The 21,694-nt window shown below is 45.4% G+C and overlaps 1 protein-coding gene across 4 annotated transcripts in view; it reads left to right on the top strand.

The window, feature by feature from the left end:
* Window positions 1-19,530, top strand: part of FAM13A (family with sequence similarity 13 member A) — a 123,484-nt gene extending 103,954 nt beyond the window's left edge. For 3 of the 4 annotated variants that reach the window (XM_068137345.1, XM_068137343.1, XM_068137346.1), the window contains 10 exons: window positions 1,108-1,321; window positions 1,695-1,833; window positions 2,847-2,928; window positions 3,068-3,288; window positions 4,663-4,746; window positions 9,208-9,303; window positions 10,813-10,896; window positions 14,709-14,905; window positions 15,569-15,670; window positions 16,614-19,530. In XM_068137345.1, the coding sequence (XP_067993446.1) occupies window positions 1,108-1,321; window positions 1,695-1,833; window positions 2,847-2,928; window positions 3,068-3,288; window positions 4,663-4,746; window positions 9,208-9,303; window positions 10,813-10,896; window positions 14,709-14,905; window positions 15,569-15,670; window positions 16,614-16,740 (1,346 nt within the window). In that variant the 3' untranslated portion in view covers window positions 16,741-19,530. The remainder of the gene's footprint in view (window positions 1-1,107; window positions 1,322-1,694; window positions 1,834-2,846; window positions 2,929-3,067; window positions 3,289-4,662; window positions 4,747-9,207; window positions 9,304-10,812; window positions 10,897-14,708; window positions 14,906-15,568; window positions 15,671-16,613) is intronic. The other variant, XM_068137344.1, reaches the window with a different exon arrangement.
* The last annotated feature ends 2,164 nt before the right edge of the window (window positions 19,531-21,694 follow it).

Below are 21,694 nucleotides of genomic sequence, written 5' to 3'. Positions count from 1 at the left end.
GAGATTCTGTAAGGAAATCCCCGTGCAATCCATTCTGAACTACGAAAATGTTTGCCAAAATTAAAGGCTGCTTTTTATTCAAAAACTGAGAACTTCAAAAGTCCTTTCTCTTCCTGGAAGAACAGACACAGGAAATAACAAGTCCAGAGCTCTGCAGCTGTTCTGGGAGCTTTCTATAGGGTTTTTGTTTTGTTACTTGACTCTGGAACTATTTGTTAGATTTGTAAGTTCAAAGCCTGGCTCTTAAACTGTCTAATCCTGTGGTGCTAAGTAGGAGCATGCAAATCAGCTTAGTAAACTATCTGAACACAAAATGTTAGACTCCTTATGGCATCTGGAGGGAGTGATCACAAGATTGAGGCGATTGCTTCACTGTAGGCTCCGCTATGCTAATCAGCATGTGAAGTTGGGTTTCCCCATCTCTCCACCATCTCTCTATGGAACGTTGCTTTTATTTGCAGCTGGTTAGGTCGTTCAGAGCACCAAATATTTTCTTGCTTTTCTATCATGCTGTTAAGCAGCAGGATTACATGTGAAAGACAAAAGGGGGGAAATTCAGACTATATTACCATCATTGTTAATTTACAGGCTAGACACCCCATAGAACAAGAAGTGATGCAAGCCAGTTTTTCCTTGCAGACTAGGAGCTATGCTTACCTTAGTCTTTAAATTCCCAGTTGCAGGCAGCAGGGTTGTATTGTAGTGCTGGAGGCTGAGGGATGACGATTAATGTGCTATTCATTTACAGTATTTGTACATCCTGAAAAAGTCCTCCCGTAATCCAGCTGTGCCTCCATTATACCTCCATGTGCTGGTAATTCTCTCTTGTACAGCATAACCTTTTCCTCAAAGGTGCCGGCTGGTGATAGCCTTGTTTGGTGTCAGTCTGGGGTAATTGCTGGCTGCGCTTTCAGGAGATTATTTATGCTTGTGGAGTACCCACTGTGGCCAGGCAATGCTTTGCGTGGCTTTGCACGCTGAACAGATGTCAGTAATGACGAGGAATCGCGCTCCAGTACATACAGGGTTCCTTAGAAGAGTTGCCTGGAGTCTGTCCTATGTTTCAAACAAAAACGATAAAACCAGCCTTTGTCTTACTGTTCCCAGAGCCCATCCCCGCTCTTTCCTCATGGCAGCGAGACGGCTTAGACTCAGATGAGGCTCGCCTTTCCCCGCAGGCCGGTCGCTTAATTCGCCAGCTTCTGGATGAGGACAGCGATCCTATGCCGTCCCCTCGCTTCTATGCCTATGGACAGAGCCAACAGTACTTGGATGACACAGAAGTGCCTCCTTCCCCTCCCAATTCTCATTCCTTCATGAGGTGGGTTGTGATTTGCCTGTGCTGACTCTTCAACCCAGCTGTAAAGTTCGCATGATTGAATCAAGGAGCATCTCTTTGTGTCATGTATGCTGCATAGCTGTGCTGTGTTAGGTTTCTCTTCCTGCTGACAGGAAGCTGATGTTTTTAGAAGAGTTTTCGGTAACTAATTTCTGGGTTGATGGATTAATATCTAGGGAGTTGCTGTTGCTGAAAGAGGCTGTTTACAGCATCTTTTGCTGTCTGTCATTATGGAGCAGCAGCATAGCTTGCTTTCTTCTGTGGGATTTGACACAATGGTTAACTGGCCTTCTCTGCATGAAGATGTACTGTGGCTGTTTGGATAAATTCTTCCTGCAATGTCTGCTATTCCTAGGAGGCGAAGCTCGTCTTTGGGATCATATGAAGATGACAGAGAGGACCTTACCCCTGCACAACTTACCCGGAGGATTCAGGGACTGAAGAAAAAGATTCGGAGATTTGAAGACAAATTCGAAGAGGAGAGAAAATACAGAGTGAGTCTCTAGTAGCTAAGTATTTGTATGGAGAGGTGTGCACTAGCAGCAAAGAGAAGGGACCTCAGGGAATTCTGTCAGAGGGCTTGAAAGCTTTTATTAAAAAAAATAATAGAAGGAAAAAAAGCTGTTGCTCAAAAAAAAAGCTGATTTGCATTATGTAGTGTCGGTGCAGGACAAGACACTGCACCAGAAGCGCACCACTCAGTCTGTGGGAATAGCTATGTTAAACCTCTGCTTGCATATTTATTCAAGTTCGGCTAACAGGAAGCACAGTTGCAAGTTTCATTTGCATGATGGTAATCCCAGGACACCAGTGCATTGCAGAGGAGAGAGCAGCAGCCTTTACTCCTGAGCAGGGAATGACAATTGAGCACTGCTGGGCAGCAGCAGTGTACTGTACTCTAATTATTCGTGACATGCCCTTCCGATGCACAGAAAGCCTTTTAAGGAACTCAAGCTTTGCTTGCATGAGTCTTTTTTGTTGGTCTAAAACTACAAAGGATTGTACTGAAAGGATCTTGCCTGTAGTACAAAAGATTGGAAGAAATGCTCAGAGCTTGCTCTAGGCTAACAGTTCGGTAATTTAGGTGTCATTAAGAGTAAAGCAGCCTTTGTTGTGGAGATTTGCATCCTGACACTGCTCAGGCAGTTCATGTTAGCCTTCCTCTGTTTTGGAGGTGCCCTCTTGTTAGGAAACAATAGGCACAAGGATTCCAACGTGTGTCTGGCCCTCTGAGCTTCTCCTACAACTTAACATTTGCTACTAAAAGTTTTGTTTCTGAAAATAAAATCAATTTCATGATGTCCCTAAAAGACAGTATTGTGACTGGCAGGAGCAAATACAGCAAGGTGTGAAATGAGTGCTCAGAGGTATGCAGGTACCAGTCAGAAGCCAGTGCTGTATGTTGGGTCCAAATCCTGCTGACCTCATTTTTGTGGCACTCACTCTTTTCAGTGGGTCTTCCCCACTGGTTTAACACAGATTCAGCATGACTTCTCTTTCCTCTCAGCCTTCCCACAGCGACAAAGCAGCCAACCCTGAAGTGCTCAAATGGACAAATGATTTGGCCAAGTTCCGAAAGCAACTTAAAGGTGAGCGGCCACCACTGGTGCACCTTTGGGGGGCGCTTGGACTCTGCCTCATTTAAATTTGATGCTAGGCAGTGGTCCTGTCACTGTCGTATGTTCAAAAAGGAAAATTGTTCATCCTCCCCCAAATGTCCCTGTTTAGAGTCAAAACTGAAGCTATCCGAGGAAGACCTTGGCCCTGTTGTGCGTCAGCGGAGCAACACGCTCCCCAAGAGCTTTGGCTCTCAGCTCGAAAAGGACGATGACAAGAAGCAAGACCTGTCAGATAAATCTGCCAAACCTGCCGTGGAAGCAACCCTTGATTCTATCCAGAAGAAGCTTCAGGAAAAGCGAACAGAGACAAACCGACCTGAAGATATTAAGGTACCATGCAGGCAGATGGGATCTAGGCCTAAGTAGCTAACTTGTGGCTGCACAGTCACTTGTGAAGGCTCTGTGGTCTGCTACATTCTGTCACAAAGTTTACAACCTTTACTCCTGGCATACTTGTTTTGGTTGCTTTTTCTCTGCCTTTAGTATCTTGGGTTTTTATTTCAGCTTTTTTCCCTCCCAGAGCTTGGTTTCTACTGAAAATCATGGTGTGTTCCTTTTCTGATCCTTGTGTATTCCAAGTAATGATTCTGAATGACTGCAATAGTTCCTGCCCTGTATTTGACTACTTCTGGGTTTATGCCCAAAGGCTTTGGCAAACTCTGAGTCTTCCAGGGATTCTGGAGATTGGGTCATCTGTTTAGTTCTCCTTCATTCTAAAGCTGAATGCTCTTCTCTTGGGACGTTTTATCACCACTTTTGAGAGTTCCATATTGAACTCAGTTAGATGCAGTAATCTCTGAGGGTTATCAGCAGGGAGGTCTTTGTGTCTGATGTTTCTTATTCCTGAGGTTTGGGCAGCCTTGTAAGTGAAGTCCTTGAGTCTGCTGACATGTAAATTGTGCAGTGCTTTGCAAGAGAGGGGCAGACAGTATTATCTTTGTTTACTGGGTCTGCAGATGATGATTATACACACAGCATGTATTTGGCTGCTTTCTCAAGGTAGCAAGAATCCACAGCCTGGCTGTTTAAAGAGGGCCTGTGGGAGCGTTTGGTGCTGCGACTGGAGAGAAGGCTTAGTGTTGGGCAAGTTCTGTGGGGAAACTGGCAAACTTAAAGTCTTCCTCAACTGCCTGCCCCTTTTTTGTTGGCTTGATCCCCTCTGCATGTCTGCCAGAGCTTTTCATTCCATAACAGGATTGGCAGCAGACAGTCCAACTGGTCTGACTGCACTTCAGTTCTTGGTGTTTGTGACAGGCAAAGCAAAGATGGCAAACTCTGCAAGAAGTACTGGAGTGTGTCTCAGATTTGGGGGGGGGGGGGAGGGGGAAGAAAGAAAATGTGTTTTATTGTGGAATGTACACTTTGGATCTTAACTGAAAAAGAGTTACCATCGTTAAAAGTTGCATAGCTTTGTTTTTTTCAAAGCCCGCTGATAAGGAGTAAATCTGTCTTATGTTTATAAAATAGCTGTGTATGCAAAGGTTATGTGGCTTTAATATACCTGCATTGTGCCTAGGCTGCCACTCACAGTAACAGTCTCTTTGACAATATAGCCGGGAAAAGAGGACTGGAAGGCAGAGATGAGTCTTCAAAACATTATTGACAAAATGATACAACTTTGTGTAGGCTACAGATAAGTATTGTTTGAGTCCAGCAATCTGACTTTTTTTCCTCACTGTTCTCTCTCTGTGCTACTTTTCATAGGACATGACAAGAGACCAGATAGCAGCTGAGAAAGTGGCTCTTCAAAAAGCTTTGCTGTACTATGAAAGCATTCATGGCAGACCGGTATGTACAGGTTTGGTTTTTTTCAAATGTCAGTGTCTTTGTCTGTAGTAAACGATCCTCCTAAAGCTCCTTTGATGTCACAGTTACTAGAACCTCTTGCTGTTCAAACCACATGTGCTCCCTCTAATCCACCTCCCTGATCCTTCACTCCCACTGCCGCTGAGGAGTCTGTTCTCAGCAGGGTGACATCTGCACACAGCACTGGGCTTGGCAGATACCTGCAGGAGCAAGCCCGCAGGCTAAATGTTCGTGGTTTTGGCCTCATGCTCACCAGGGCCCACAGCTCCAGTTTGGGGCCCAGCAAACTCACCAGCTTTGCTAGGGTACAGTCTGCATGGAAATAGTGGTGTGTGGTCCCCCATCCAACTGGTGATTTTGCTGTTTGCTGGTATCAGTGGCTAAGTGGGAGGGCAGGTGTGTCTGCACTGCTCCTTTTTAGGGGCACTATAGCATGTTTCTCATGGCAGTCTGCAGAGGGGCACCTGCAACTTGCTATTTGCACAATCCTTGTGTGCCAGAGGATCCATGAAATGAGCTGTCTCTGAAGCATCACAGCATAAATTGGGAGGAGATTCTTCCCAATAAATTGATGGGTTTTCCATTTGCCAGTGGAAGCAAAGGGCCTGAGGTTTCTCGAACAATTGATCTTAATTCTGTCTTCACTAATTACTTTCCTTCATTAAGTGTTGGGTCCTGTTGATCCCTGCCACGGCAGAAACATGCTGGCTTCCAGGCCACTGAGTTGGCTTTGTATGAATTCCTCCTCGTTCACTGATGACATTGTATTCTTTAGCTACTAGCTGTATAGGTAAATTAACTTAATTTCAGTGGTGCTAATCCCTTGAGCAGTGGCTTGGGAGCAGCAAATTACTGCTTAAAAGGAGCACTCATTTAGTGCAGCTGACAAATCCGTCGTTCTGCCACTGCATGAGGTTCTTGATCCCTTCCTTCTTTTTGATCCTGAATAATTTTCTCCTTTGTCCTTAAAATAGACTTTTTTTTTTTTTTTTTAAAAACTTTAAGCTCTTTAGTTTAGCTCTTCAGTTTAGGAAGGATGTTGACTAGCTGGAATGTGTCCAGAAAAGGGCAACAAAGTTGGTGAGGGGTTTGGAGCACAAGGCCGGTGAGGAGAGGCTGAGGGAGCTGGGGTTGCTTAGCCTGGAGGAGGCTCAGGAGAGACCTTATTGCTCTCTACAACTACCTGAAGGGAGGTTGTAGCCAGGTGGGGGCTGGTCTCTTCTCCCAGGCACCCAGCACCAGAACAAGAGGACACAGTCTCAAGCTGCACCAGGGGAGGTTCAGACTGGATGTTAGGAAGAAGTTCTTCATAGAAAGAGTGATTGGCTGTTGGAATGTGCTGCCCAGGGAGGTGGTGGAGTCACCAGCATTGGAGGTGTTCAGGAGGAGACTTGACAGGGTGCTTGGTTGCATGGTTTAGTTGATTAGGTGTGTTGGATAGTAGGTTGGACGCGATGATCTCAAAGGTCTCTTCCAACCTGGTTAATTCTATTTCTATTTAATTGAGTGCTAATATTGTGCAGTCACACGTAGCACCAACTAAAACCAGCATAGTTGTGTCATGCAGGGTTTTTTGTGTAGAATTGCAAAAGACCAGCACAAGGGAATCCACTTAACCTCCCTTTTGTTCTCCATGAGACTGAGTCTGCTGCTTTTACAATGATGCAAATCAACAGGTGGCATCTCACTGAAGTGAACTCACTTAAATTGTTTCAAGAGAGCAAGCCCAGAGCCTAGCTTGTTAGCATAGCTCCTTCCTCCCCCCATTCTGATGCTTTTTTTACACAACTGCTTTTTAATTCCTTTAGTTTTAAGTAAACAGTTTATACCTAGCAACACTGAACTGCACAGCAAGGAAGACTGCATCTCATCAGCTTTTGCTGTTCTCAGCTCCTGGCACTACAGCAGTGGAAAAGTACTGAGAGCTTGAGGAGAATGGGGATAGTTCAGCCAACTATTTGGTTTTTTTCTTAAAGAAATGTAACTAAACAAGAAAAACAATGGAGCTCAGTTTTATTGTGTGGCTGGGTCTTTCTGCACTGGTGATAGATGAATGTGTAAAGGTGGGACTGAAGTGTTTTCTTTAAGAAGAGACTGGATGGGGTGCTTGGTGCCAGGGTTTAGTTGATTAGATGGTGTTGGGTGATAGGTTGGACTCGATGATCTCGAAGGTCTTTTCCAAGGTGGTTAATTCTATTCTATTCGGTTTAGTTAAGCCACAAGGTCTATTTCTGCAGATATTCTCATGATGCTTTAACAATGTAAGCGATGGCCTGTTCCTCAGCTGCTGCTCTTTTGTCATGTTGAATGTGCCCCAGAGTTGTGTCAGAGGCTCCGTTATTCAAAATGTCTTTTTGAATGTTCTCCCAAAATCCACTCCAGTTTTGCTGGTGTTACGTACATTCACCTAGTGGGTTTGCACATAGGTTTGCCTATGTGCTAAGCATTTTTCTATGAATGTTACTTATCTTTTCCATTCCTTAACAAACTTAAGCTTTGGAATGGAAAAAAAATCCTTATGTTTTGTGTTGTTTGTTCCTGTACAAAACAATGCTGTTATCAGCTTTGAAATTCTTTGGATTGAAGGTTTGCTTCTCAGTTTCTCTTGCTTAAAAAACCCACTAAATGGTACACTGAGGTTATCTAAGCCAACAGTAGTGATGTGCCTCCTGTTCTACTGAGTGCTAGGTAATAATGATACAGATATAGATAAAGCTAAGGAAGCTACCTACTTTCTCTGGGTAGCTAGATAGGAATAATATGAATTTTATATGTATCTATATGTAGGCTACCCAGTTTCTCTAGTTGTGTGCTTGATTTGGGTGCAAAGAAACCAAAGTTGGAGGCAATTTGCTAGCCAGTGCACTTGAATGCAGACAAACCAACACAAAACTCTACAGGGAGGGCTGAGTGACTCGTTTGATGCTGTTCACATCTCTCTAATCCGTTTGATTTGCTTACTCAGCAAATAGCCAGCTTGAGGCTGTTGGGTATTGGAGCCCAGCTGTGCTTCAGAAGTGTAGGACATGCATGCCCTAGAACTTGGACTGTACATCTGTGGGCCCCTTACCAGGCTTGGGGATGTTTGCATTGAACTTGGGAATAAAAAGATCTTCCTCCTCCTTTTTCCCTAGTCATCATCAGATAGCAGACTTGGTAATCGGGGATGAAAGCAAAGAATCTTCCTCCAGCCAGTCCCATTCCTGGCAATACTTAAAGCTTTTCTGCCCCTTGCAAATCAACACCCTCACCTGCTCTGGAAGGAGGATGTGAAAGCTTACTCTAGTGAAATTCAGCTGCAGACAAAATAAGACCGTTCATTTCAACGTTTCCTCCTGTCTCAAGGTGTATTACTGTGCCTCCTATTGCTGTTGTAGAGACTGTACAAAGCTCCCTAGGGGTTGACATTGACTTTTTTTATGTGGAAACTGTTCACATGCTCTGGTGACTAGCAGCAGTAAAAAAATGTAAAATATCTTGAAGAAATAGGCATGACATCAGAGTCAGTTAAAGCTTCCCCTCTTAAGAGCTTTATAATCTAAAGTTAGACGAAAGTTCTACTGGAAGGACAGTCACAGGATATGGGTCTGACAGTGCTGAATACAAACCTGATGGTAAGGTTGGTTCTGCTGAGTATTCTGTGTTTGTTTTCTAATCCTGCTGTACTTAGTTGGACAGATTTCCACTCGCCCATACTAGCTACTGTGTGCTAGGTCTTTCACTTTCCTTCCCTGTCAGTACTACTGAGATTTTTGGCCTGGCTTGAATCCAAAAGAAACCCAAAAATCACAGAATTGTCAGGGTTGGAAGGGACCCCAAGGATCATCTAGGTCCAAATGAACACTTGGAATTGGTAACACACTTGAGCAAAGAAGGGAATGCAATATGCATCCAGGAGGAGTGGAGTTAAGGACAGAGCAATATAAGACAGGCTTGGGGTAGGCATCACAGAATTATTCTGTCATTTCTATGTCACACAGCCCTGGCACCTTCATCCCTTCACAGTTCTATGATAACTTCTCCCCAGCAGTGGAGGAGGGGTGGAGCACAGGGTTGTGGGGCTCAAAAGATGAAGAACTGCTGCCTTGGAAAAGAGAAAGAGCAGAGAGAGTTAGCTTTAGTGAAACCCAGCAGTTTAACCTTCCCCAGGAAAGTCTCCATACACTGCAGTATCCAGTCACTGCAGCTCCTCTTTCCACGAGTCGTAAACACAGCCTCTGACATCCCAGCCACGAGGATGAGGCCTTGTAACAGTAGACATGATTACAAGCACAGACAGCTGCCTGTGGGTCATTTTGTGCTGTGGACATACGATACCTAGGTTGGTCATTTAAGCCACCTGTCTTGTACACCCACATTACAAGGACACCCCACGGGCACGTGCGTTACAGAGTGGAGTATCTGCTGCAGGCTTCATGGATCTCACTGCTCTTTCTTTCTCAGGTTACCAAAAATGAACGGCAGGTGATGAAGCCATTGTATGACAGGTACCGCTTGGTCAAGCAGATCCTCTCCAGAGCCAACACCATCCCCATCATTGTGAGTAGAGCATTCTTTTGGGGGCTGTTTCTTTCGTTTCGAGCTGAGGAAAAAGGAATCGCCACACTTTTGCATACAACACAATAACCAAGGCCAAGTCCCAGCCTCCCGTATCGCTCAAAGACCAAGCAAAGGAGTGAATCGGTGACACACCGTATACTGAAGTCGGGCAAAGTTGGTCAAGGGACTTTAGTGACCACCAATGAGGCACACCTCACCTTGTGTTATTTCTCCTTTTTCCATTGGGCTGCCACTGTTATTTCATCATCTTGTGTTTGGCTATAGCCTCACTTCCATATTCTTACCAATCCACTCTCAGCTGTAGGTCTTCCGTGCTGCTTGGTTACACAGGATTGTATGTCAGGAACACAGGGTGGTGTGGGTCTCACAGGAGATGGCAGTCTCCATGGTTGAGAGAAAGGGCCAACAGTCTCCTAGCACTTAATTTTTTTATTAAAGAGATCCCACAGTGGTGGATATTCCCTCGGTCAAGGCGATGCTTTGGCAAAGAGGCACTGCCACCGGCAAAGAGTTCAGTGCACCCCTCTGTGGAGCAAACACACCATCTCTAATGTCAGACAACTTGTGTCAGACACTTTAGATATTATTTGATCTAAAAATACACACAGAGTACTTGTAGCCTGTCTACAGAAAGAGAAGTGGTTTATCATGGTTGCTGCTTACGCTATGCTGTCAGGTACGATCCTTTTTTGCTGTTCCTAAGCAGCACTCTTGGTTGCTTTTTGTAGATGGCCAGTGAAGTGAGTGGACTGGCACAGCACTATTCAGTGCAGTTAACACTGAGAAGCCAGGGGGATTTTTCTGCTAATAGTGGGAGGTGGTCCTGCATTTAAAACAAAACAAAAAGTAGCTCCTTGAGTATGCAAAGTATTCCCTAAAATCTGTGCTATGAAGATGGTGCTGGTGATCAAGAAAGAAGAAACATGTAGCTGTGTATGCACAGTTTAACACAAAGCTCTCAAAAGAGAGCTCAGGTCCTGTTTAGACACAAAACTGAAATTGCACAGCAGCTAGCTGAGAAGAGACAAGACTGGCTTTTCCAAGCCCCTCGAGTGAGGCAGTAAGAAGCTCATGCAGAGCCAAGATACATTTGAAAATCCATCTCTATGTCATTAGCTGCTTCAGTGGGAAATCAGGCTCCTGCAGAGTCTAGCTGGGCTTGCACTGCAGCTCTGGAGAGCAAAACAAATGGGGGGTGTGCATGGGCCTTGGGAAGTAAATTGTTTTCTTGCAGCCCAGCTTGTGTTCTAGTGTCCAAGCTTTTTTCTTAAGTGTTTGGCAGTGATGCCTCTTGCTTGAACAACATCCTGAGAGAAAACTGCCCAAGGTTCAGGGGGTCTGCCAGGCATGTTTTCCTTCTAGAAATAGATTTCTCCTGACGGTGCAGCCATGAGCCGAGAGTGAATGTGTGGGTGAGAATGAGCTGAGAGCAGGTGGTGAAGGAGAAAGGGGTTCATAATGTAACATACTTGTTAACACCTGTCACAGGGTTCCCCCTCCAGCAAGCGGAGAAGCCCTTTGCTGCAGCCAATTATCGAGGGCGAAACAGCTTCCTTCTTCAAGGAGATAAAGGTGAAGACCTCCAGCTGCTAACTAAGTGCTCAGTTTGCGTCAGTTTCCCCTTACACCAATGAAAGAGAATGATTGTTTGACTATTTTTTATCACTGCTGATTTTTTTTGCAGTGTCCTCCTGAAAAATCAGTAGCTGCTTTAAGCCTCACCAGTTCTGATCAAATTCTTCCCTTGTCTTAGATAAGACTACAGTACTTCCTTGGCTTTGCATTCTTTCCCATCCTTCTCCTTCCCCCTACACTTGCCCATAATCTGTTTGATTTTGCTATAAAAAAACATCAAATCACAGTTACCTTTGTACGTTGCTTTTTTCCACGCTTTCCTCCTCTCTTGTTAATGGAGCTAACTTGTTTGGTGGTGGTTTCTCTCACTCCAAAGCTCTGTGGCTTGCTCACGGCACTGCAGCAGGAATGAGCTCTCACAAAACTAACACTGCCACATGGAGCCAGCTGGGGCACTTAGGGGATCCATGCCTGCTCCTGTTCACGTGCTTGTTTTATCCAGGGCTGTGTGTCACCACCTCATGAAGGGTATTTCTAAGTAAGTCACATGAGGATGGATGTTAAGAATGAAATGGTTCCACTAGGTAATGCTTTGGGTCAGATTTGGATGGCAGGCTTGTTGTGTTCCTTTCTTGTGCTGCTGTGGGGTAGTAATTCTTGGGTGGTGAAGACTGCTACCATACTGGGCAGCACCCAGCATGCAGCTGGGCCCTGGCTTGCTTCTGTCACCCTTGCAATGTAACAGGGAAAAAAAGTGCTTTGGCACTCGGTGGTTTCTCTCTAGGTCGTTTTCTAGCCAGAGTTTGGTTCATGGTGTAAGCGCTTCAGCTCTACACATCCAAGGTGATTAGGCAGTTACAGTACATTACAGTACATTAATGAACTATTCAAGCCATGTATTCCTAAAAACCAGATTGCAGCCTCATTTGGAGGCTGGTCTATCATCACGGAGCTCTCAGCATTTCCTTCCTGGATAACTGCTGGATCAGATCTGCAATAGTGGTCTCGAGGTGGAGGCTTTTGGCTGGGTTTGTTGTTTTGGTTTTTTTGTTTAGTGTCTTTGGTTGCCACTTGTGCTTGCACAGAGTCCAAACCTAGAGCTATCAGTTCTGGTGATCTCTCATGACCAGTATGGCTGCTGCTGTGCCCAGGCAGCGTCACACCAGCTGAGCAGTGTTCTGCAGGGAATACGAACCCTGAACTGTGAAGGTGGCAGCCTTAAGCTCATTAACACTTAACATGCCTATTAACGCTTTAGTGGGGCTCTGTGAAGCTGAACATGGAACATGGCAGCTTTGCATTGAACTACACTCAGAACTAAAGAGAGGAAACTGCCAAAAGGCCCCAAACCTTGCCCCCGTAAGGTCCACTCTGGACAGAGTGCTGCCTACCTTGATGGCCCCTGAGACACTGTCAGTTTGGGGGTTTTGTTTTGGGTGGGGTTTTTTGGTGGGGCTTCTTTAAGTGTTAGAGAGAGTTGGCTAAAAGCTTGAAAGGTAGTCTGAGGTGCAGCTTACCAAACAGTATCTTGACTATTGTCTAATTTGAAAAAATCCTTGGGAAGCTTACTTGGTGGGAGTGTTGATGATGGGATACTCTGGAGATTACATTTTTGTAGCTGTGGAAAATTCAAATGCCTCACGAGTGCCTGAAGGTCCCAGCAGGTGCAAGCCAAATGGATCTCATCAATGAAGATCATTCTCATTCAAGTGTAAATGCCAGCACATTTACTTGTGTACAGTGAAGGCCTGTAATGGAAATGGTCATCTAAGTTATTGCTAAGAATCCTTTTAATTCACACCTTCACAGCAGAAGGCTTTAAGAGGTTTCATGACAGCCAGATGTAGTGGTTTTGGCACTGAGGTCTGAACAAGTGAAACTTCTATGCTTTCTTTTCCTCCCATGGGGCTTCTCTTGGCAGGAGGCTCACTCCTGAGCTCTGGTGCCCTGGAGTGAGGCAAGGAGGATGGGCTCATGGACATCTATGGGGAAGACAGCCTGCATCTGTCCACAGGAGCAGTTTGAGCAGTTTGTCACAACACTGCTTATGAAAATTGTCCCTTTCCTTTCACTCCAGAAGGGGAATCCAGAAGCAACTTGCTCTTCCAGGAAAGGTCATGGAAGCTCCTTCTTTGGTGCCAGCGATATTTCTCCAATAAAACTTAGTGTTTTTAATGCACAGATGGACTTGGCAAATCCTCCTCCATGCCACAGCAGGATTGGTGTTCTCCTGCTTCAGTCCTAGTTGCCCTTACCTGGCAGGGCAGGACAACATGCTTGGGGACTGGTAAATGACAGTGAGCAGTGGTGCCACCTCCCCAGCCCAGCCTGAAGTTGTTTGCAGGGTTTTATACCTTCTGTTTACATCTGCAGAAATGATCTTAAGTACACAGTTTAATCATAAGCTAAATCTTGCTTTAACTTTCACAAGTTCCCTACAGAATTTTCTGAGATGTGTTCAAACTTCTCTGCATCTATTAAGATTATTTTTAATATTTTTATTTATTTATTATTATTACTACTACTACTACTCAAAATTTCTCTCCAGAAAGATGTTTTTCATCTCCAAGCCTTCACGTTGGCTGTAATTCTCAGCCTGTGGCTTTGCATTGCATTTTCATAGCCTAGAGCTTGAACTTAAAAAGCAAACCCTGGGCAGAGTGATTCCATGTAAGTGCATGCACTTTTAAACCACTGACTTTGTAGCACTGCAACCTGGCATTGTCCCACTAAATCCAACTTTTGCTTGAATTACAGGAACAATCTCTTAGAAATAATTGAACAAGGAATTGCATGGGGGGAGGAGGCAAAGAAAATAGCTTCTTTTAATTCCAGGGCAAGAATGTATTTTTGCATACACTTGGAGACTTTAGTGATAGTAGCCCTCAAAAGCTTTTAGAACTGTTCATGTTCTTAGATGCTCCCTGGCAAGAGTTGCATGGTTATAAAACAAATATATATACACATATATGAGAGACTTGCTGTCCATGCTGGCATTTATTGCCTTCCGGTAATGCTCATGCCTCATTTGTTATGTAAGGTTGCAGGTTGCCTTCTAGAAATGTCTCTGTAAGTGGAAACTGGTCCCTGGTAATCCAAAGGATTTTGCAGCAGTGTGGCAGGAGGAGCCCTACATTTGCACACACTATGAATTAGCAAGGACGCCGTGCAGCGGACTGTCAAATCTTGTGCCCCTATCCATTTCGCAACAAAGTCTGAACACAACCCATTCATCATCGGTGTATGCTGGGGAAATGGCACTGGGCAGTGTTTCCACTCGAGCTTTTAGTGTGTTCCAACCAAAGGGTGCAGAGCTGATGTTGGAAACACATTAGCAACAGGAGTCCTTGTAAAGTCGGTCATTCCCCACCCACATCTGGACTGACCTGTGCTGAGATCGCTGTAGGAGCATTGGAGGTTTTGAATTCAGCCAATAGAGAGAGCTGTTGAGCTGCATCCATCGAGAGACTCTTTCACATGTAAAGCTAGTGGTTCCTCTGTGTGCCAGGTGTACGGAGGTGATGCTTTAGACAGTTTGCATAATGGCTCTCTTGATTAACATCAGAATACATAAGAACCCTAAGTATTTTTCCCCTCGGTTCGGTTGCCCTTCTGAGTTGGTGCTTTGGTCACAGGATGTCTTACTGGTGGTTTTCTGGTGTCCTGTATTGCTTAGCAATTGAAGTGCTTGCTCTGCCTATCCACTCTTCATACCTGTCCCCCAGTGCATGTGGTGAAAGGTGATACCCCTTTTTGAGAAGGGAGCAATGACCTGTTCTGTTGTGGGGGTGTTCTGTTCCTGTCTGTAGGAGGAAGAGGAGGGATCTGAGGAGGACAGCAATGTGAAGCCAGGTTTCACAATTACAATGAAAACTGATTTCAACGTGTGTAGCTTCTTGGATCAACTTGAAGATGATGCTGACGGCTTTGTTTCCCCAGTGGATGATAAGATGCCATCTAGGAGCAATCAGGATATGGGGCTTTCAAATCTCCACGAAGCATCCATGTATGTTGTATTCACAGGCAACTTCAAAGTTATTTCTTGCTAAGTTAGCTACTTTTTGGACAGGAGGAAAAAGAAAAGAGCTAGATATTTTTCTTTTTCCATTTGTGAACTGAGTCAGAATTTTTTGTGCTTTATTTTAAAACACAGTAGGGTTTGGAAAGAAAGTACCCTGACTTGATACAGACATTAGACTTTTGCACTGCATAGTAGCTCCCCCTCACCAGTGGCAAGCCTTTATCATGAAAACAAGCCTGTGCTCTACAGAGGTTTTCATGTTTTGGAGAAGTAAAGCCGAACCAGCTGTGCTGGTTTCAGGCACCTAGATCTGATACAAATACACACGGGCTGTAGCGTGAAGTTGTGACCATTGATCCTGATCCTGTGAAAGTTGCCAAAATCAGGCCCATCTTCCGGCAGACGGTTTCACAGAAGTTAGTGCTGAATTGTGTAATGCACACTTGACCTCCTTAGTTCAGCAAAACAATCCCATGCTGAAGCTGAAGCCTCTATGTGTGGAGAGCTTCTCCTTGCAAGTAACATCAGGCTGCCCGCGCTGCCTGCAGGAGCAGTGCCATTGCCTGACATACAGTTGTAGATTTACTGGATGTCTCCTGCTACAGTTGTATCCACATGTATAATCTTGTTTATATTTAAACCCAACAGCCCTGAACTCTTAGAGCAGCTCCAAGAAGTCAGGGAAGAGAAAAAGCGCATCAGAAAGAAGTTGAGGGACTTTGAAGATAACTTTTTCCGACAAAACGGAAGGTAATAATTTCTCAGCTGTCTCTGTCCTTCAGCTGCTTTTGATCTGTTTGGCATCTACAGAGACCTGCAAATATGGAAAGCTACCTGAATTGACTATTATGTAATTAAGTCCTTTCTGCCCTGCCCACCCCTCACCATCACCCCACAAGAACCTCAGGGATCACAACCTCTTTGAGGGCATTGTCTTAGGGCAAGCAGTGAGAATCAAAAGTACAAGTTGTGACAATCCATCTGCCTCTAGTGTAGCTGCCAGGAATGATGGAAGCATTTCTCAGTGACAGAATAACTGGCTTTTTCCTAAAGATGTCTGTTTAGGCTTCTGTCCTGTTCTTGCTTGTTTGTGAGGTACTGAGACAGTACTTGAAGTACTACTGCTTTAGTGTAGCAGGCCTTTTTGTTTTCAGAAAATGTCTTTCATTAATGAGCTGATTAGGATAATTTAAGAGTATAAATATATGAAAACATTCTGTTAGGTCTCCTGCCACCAGCCATCATCCATAGAGCTTCTTGTAAAATCACTGAAAAGTTAGCTTACATGAAACTTCTAAGAGAAATCTCATCAGCTATCAGCTTCCTTTCTCACAATGGTGCCTGCCCATGCAAATGATGTGATGCCAAGCCAGGAGAAACTCTATTCTATTGCGCTGTGCTAGCAGGCTGACATTCGGGTGTCTCCTGAAATGGTTTTCAACCATGGTGTATAGGCTGGAGGCTTCAGAGAAGCTGGGTGGGCTACAAGTAAGGTTTTGCATTTGGAGCTATGAGGTACTGTGTTCAGCTTCAATACAAGTGGTTTTTCCCACATAAAGGATAAGAGTTTGGGGATTGTTCCCTGATGGGGAGGAGGAGAGGAGCTTCTTTGTTGGTCTTGTTGAGGGTTGGAGGACAACTATTGAGATGTCTTGTTACAGAAATCCTCATGATCTGCTTTCACTCCCCCTAGGAATGTGCAGAAGGAGGACCGCACTCCTATGGCTGAAGAATACAATGAATACAAGCAGATTAAGGCCAAGCTGAGGCTGCTGGAGGTCCTGATCAGTAAAAGAGATACTAGCTCCAAGGTCATGTAGAAGAGGAGATTGGTTTTGCCATTAACAAAGAAGAGTGCAAATGGACAAATGCATGAAGCGGATGCAGTGGGAGCCTGGCTGGGGAGAGCTGAGCTGCTCCCTGGGAACTGAAAGGCCATTCCCACCGGTGGCAGGGGGGGGCAAAAGGTAGCTTTCTATCACTCTCAGCACTTGATGTTGCCCACTCTTTCTCCAGGCCTGATGCCCACAATGGAGTTTGCCAGTGTAGGAGACATGATGCTGTGCTTAGTGACTTCACTGAAGGGATCCTTCTGGTTTGATTTGCTTACAGATCCTGTAACATTTAGAATATCAAAGCCAGTCATGCTATTATTCTTTCCCCCAGGATATCATAGCAAGAGGCCAAGTAGAATGAATAGTGATTAAATCATCAAATAGCTTCTCCATTTGTTTAACAGACAAGTGCCCTGGCTGCTCCCACATGAAGGCACAGGTCAGATGATAGAACCAGGACTGTTCTCTTATAGCCAGCATGAAGATTTGCTCAGACTTTAGACCTGACTGGAGTCCAGCATCCTCTGTTGCTCTAGATGAATGCTGTGAGAATGTCCTGGTCACCACTCAAGAGGGTTTAAAAGCCTTTTTTCCTCTCAGTTTCCTAACAGTTGCAGTGTTACAGTAGCACCTTCCAAGCAGAAGGAGACAGCAAGAATTTTGCTGCACAGCTTATTTGCTTCCTATCCCAAACAGATGCAAGTAATGTCTTCATTTTAAAGGCCAGTTCAAGGTGGGAAGGAAACCCAACTGAAGTTGGGCAAAATCCAACACAGCAGCTCTAAGTCAGAAACCCTTGGGATTTTGTTAGCTGATCAGCTAAATGCTTGGTGTCAGGTATCTGGAAGATATCTGGAAGATCCCCTCGCTAGTCCATGTGTGTCATCATCTGACACAGACCTAAGAGTTCAAGCTGGACAGTCCATGGGGGCATCATACATACTCACTGGCCTGAATTTGGCTTTTCTGTGTACACCATCAGTCAGACTCTGTGGGCTGCTGCAATGACGCTCTGCTGGTGGCGACAGAGGATGGACTTTTCTTCCAGGGATGTATGGTGGCATACCAGCACAGAGGATGCTGCAGGGAACTGAAACCATGGAGCTCTGCCCGTTGAAGTGGCAGATTTTGAGAACTCAGCATTTTTCAAATTTGTTCATGACTCTCAGAAAGGCAAGTCCTGGGATGCCTGAATCAGCTGCTCACGTCACACAGATGCTGCCTGAAGGAGTGAAAAGCAGCAAGTTGAGAAACTCACCAAGTAGCTGAGGGCTTGCAGTTCTGCAGTCCCATCCAGGCTTGCTCTCCCACTCCAGAGGCTTGTGTGCATGAACTCACTCTGCCCTGAGCCAGGGCTCACCCCAGATGTCTCAGAGAGAGCATTTCTGTCATGCCTGTTTTTGTGTCAATCCCCTGTGGAGCTCAGGTGCAGAAACCAAATGGCTGACATCAAATGCAGTGCCAATCGTCGCAGCCAGGCCTCATGTAAGTCACACCACAGGAAGACCCCAGAACAACCTCTCCCCCTTCCTTCTTTTATATGGGCAAGTGGGCTCACAAATTGGTGTATTTGGAAGATTAAGTCTAAGCACCACAACCCACTTGCTGTATGTGCTATGGTAATTCTTGCCAAAACTGGTGCTGAGGAGTTTTTCAGTCTCTTCAGCATCCTCAGACAAGCACTTCAAAAGGCAGCCTTCTCCCAGGGGGTTTGACAATTCCTGTTAGTAGTCTGGATGGGCAAGGCAGTGATGTGCATTAGTTAGTGCAAGCACTTCAGAGGGGAACTGCCAGGTGGGAAACAAATTCAGTCTTCACCAGTTGTGGGGGTTTTTCACTGAATGCTGAATTGCCTGTTCCACCTCCCAAGAGTCCAGGAGACTTGTGCTGACCTGGAGCTTAGTTTTTCAGCCATGCCCAGTTTCCATCAGTTCAGATGTGAGGCTCAGCCTCTGCAAAACTGATGCTTTGAGTGCATTAGCTGGGCTGACACATGAGGTCAAAAGCTGCTTGTGAAGATTGCTTGTTGGAGCGCTGTCTGAACACAGGGCAGCCCAGGAGAACAGAGCTGTGCCTTTGTCCTTCAGCCTGCTCTTGCAGTCTGTTCCTTTGAAAGTCCATAATTGGCTCTGCTTAGTCATTTCAGATAAAGCAGCTGATCCAGACTGCCTGCAGTGTGACTCTGCTAGTGGAAGTGAGGGATGAGAAAGGATGTTTGGCTAGGAAAAAGTCCTTAGCAGTGGCTCAGTTTTGTATTATTCAGGCCCAGTTCAGCAAAGCAAAACCATGCAGGGTGAGCATGTGTCTCAGGCTGGCCTGCATGTGGGACTTTGCTGAATTGTGATGAACTGCAGCTTGGGCACTTTGGGCTGGGCGTCTTCATGTGGCCAAGAGAAGCAGACTCAGCGGTTTCTGCTCTTTTTCCAGTGGGCCAAGGCTTCCCAGGAGTAAGCATGTTTTCTCTGCCTATTTTTAAAAAGCCTGTTTGCACTGTGTACTGATAATTACCTGTTCTGCTGGGGTTTGCCCCTGACAAGTCTTGATAAATGATATGTAGGGAACAGTCTGTTTTATTTTTGAACCAAGGAGACTGTAGCATTTTCTGATGCTTAGTTACTGCTGTTTACATGGCACATTGCTAGAACTTCAGATAGTTTATATGAAATGTAAGTACAATTATGCACTTTAGAGAGTTTCTATTTTTTGACCTTTGACAGCTGAAAGTAACAAAACCTGTTAACAGATTGTACATGAAAAGAACAGTTTGAAAACAGACATCAGCGTGTGGTATTCTTTTGTTTCTTTTCAAGTGTTCCCCTGTGGCAAAAGAAACCTGAACCAACTGTGGTTTGCCCCCTGGTGAAGCTAACTGCTGGGAATGGCTGGGGCAGAGAAGGGAATTTTCAAATTCCAGTCCTGGAAAGACACTGTACAAATGTTCAGTGCTCTGTCCTGGGGTAGCAGATGCTGTGTCTCCCCCTCCCCAAAGACTGCACAGGAGGGCTTCAAAGCCTGTGCACTAAAATGTTGCTGTTAGTGGGAAGTCAAATCATCTGTGGGAGACACAAAGACAACGAGCCAGAAATGCTTTGCCCTGCCATGCTCCTCAAAGGCACTCCAAGCAATCTGTTGTATTCCATGTTCTCCAGTCAACAGCTTGTCTGATGTTGGCATAGAAAAATGATCAAGACTGTGTTTAAAAGGGGTGAAGTACTGTACAAAAGTGTACTTTGTTCTAGTGACCTGGAAACAGGTGGTCTTCTACAAAACAGCTTATTTGTATCATCACAAACTGTGCTGTAGGAGGGCAGTGCTGGGCTTTCCATCCACTGTGGTAACACAGACATGACTCTGGAACAGCCCCAGAATGGTAGAATAACTCTTGCAACCTTACTTTGTCCACAGCCTGTTCATCATCATCATTTAAATCATTGTGGTTTATATAAAACCAGAGGAAAAACTTGTTCTCAAAAGCTGCATTTGATTTTAGGTGGTTTACCGCTGAGTGACCAGTCAAAAGCAGTGAAATTACTGAATGGTTGTGGTTGATTGTTATTTATCTTTCAGAATGCTTTATTTTAAGACAGTTGCTATTCCTGGCCTGTGCAGGTTTTGGAGGGTAAGGGCTGCCAGATATCCTCCAGCCTGAAGTGGTTCCCGAGTCCTCTTTGGCTGCAGCAGCTTCTTTCAATATTTGCAGGCATCTCCAGAACCAGGCTGTAGCCTGCAACTGTCCCCACAGTGCCTGGAGTCAAAGCTTGCCCTGTTCATGGGATAGTGCCAGCTGCTGGTCCAGTGCTGGGGTTGAAGGGGCGGCTGGCCAGCAGTGGCTGCTACCAGTAGTCCTCGCTAACTAGTGGCAGATGCACAGCTGCCAGCGGCTGGGCACCTCTTATGGGTTTTGCCTGAGGTAGTTTGAGTCCAGGCTCATTTCAATTTGCTAACAAGAAGGTGGCACAGGAGAGGATGTTGCTTGCATGGCTGCAGCTGGGTAAGTTCAATGTCCAAAGTTTTCAACTGCAAAATTTGCTGGGAAACCTTTTTCCCAGCAGGAGTGATCAGGCATTGGAATGGGCTGCCCAGGGAGGTGGTGGAGTCACCAACCCTGGAGGTGTTTAAAGGTTTAGGGGTGACCCTTGTAGAGCAGGGTTATTAGTTGGACTTGGTGAGCCTGAGGGTCTTTTCAAACCGCCGTGTTTGTGTGATTCTGTGAAGTGAGGCATTCATTCATTGACCCTCTCCTCTGGCATAACTTGGTGGCAAGGGTAGCTCACTTCCTATTTCTGGATGCTGCTGTATTCCTGAAGGGCATATTCTGTATCCCAATGGGTCCACTTGCAACATGCCTTCTGGTTTGTCAGAGGACGCAGATTCCAGCAATATCCCCTGCACTTGCTCCTGGTGCTAACAGCACTCTTTGTAACATCAGCAGAACCTGGCCTGTGGGCCTGGTCCATGGCTCAGGATCTGGGCTGCCTTCATGGTTGGGTCCTATGAAGTAATGTTCATGTGCCCTTGGTAAACACTCCAATGGTTCATGTGCAGAGCTTGACACTCTGTGTGCCCCTCTGCCAGGTTAACAGCCATGATGGGTTTTGCTCCCTGTTACCTCAAAACCAAGTGAATTGTGTGTGGAGGTGCACCTGTGTGCTGGTGTACAGCTGCCCACACAGACCTCAGATTCCCCAGCCACCACCACCTTCTCCTCATGCCACGGCTGACAGCTGCTAGTGGAAAATGAATGTGTACATACACCCAGAATCACAGAATGTATGTGGTTGGAAGAGACCTCAAAGATCATCCAGTCCACCTTCAACCCAGAATCACAGAATGTATGTGGCTGGAAGAGACCTCAAAGATCATCCAGTCCACCTTCAACCCAGAATCACAGAATGTATGTGGCTGGAAGAGACCTCAAAGATGATCCAGTCCAACCTTC

This window comes from Melanerpes formicivorus, unplaced genomic scaffold (assembly GCF_026170545.1).
Source record: "Melanerpes formicivorus ecotype bairdi unplaced genomic scaffold, bMelFor1.0.p_v2 SCAF_4, whole genome shotgun sequence".
In the NCBI taxonomy this organism is placed as follows: Eukaryota; Metazoa; Chordata; class Aves; order Piciformes; family Picidae; genus Melanerpes; species Melanerpes formicivorus.
This window is presented reverse-complemented; position numbering and strand designations above follow the sequence as displayed.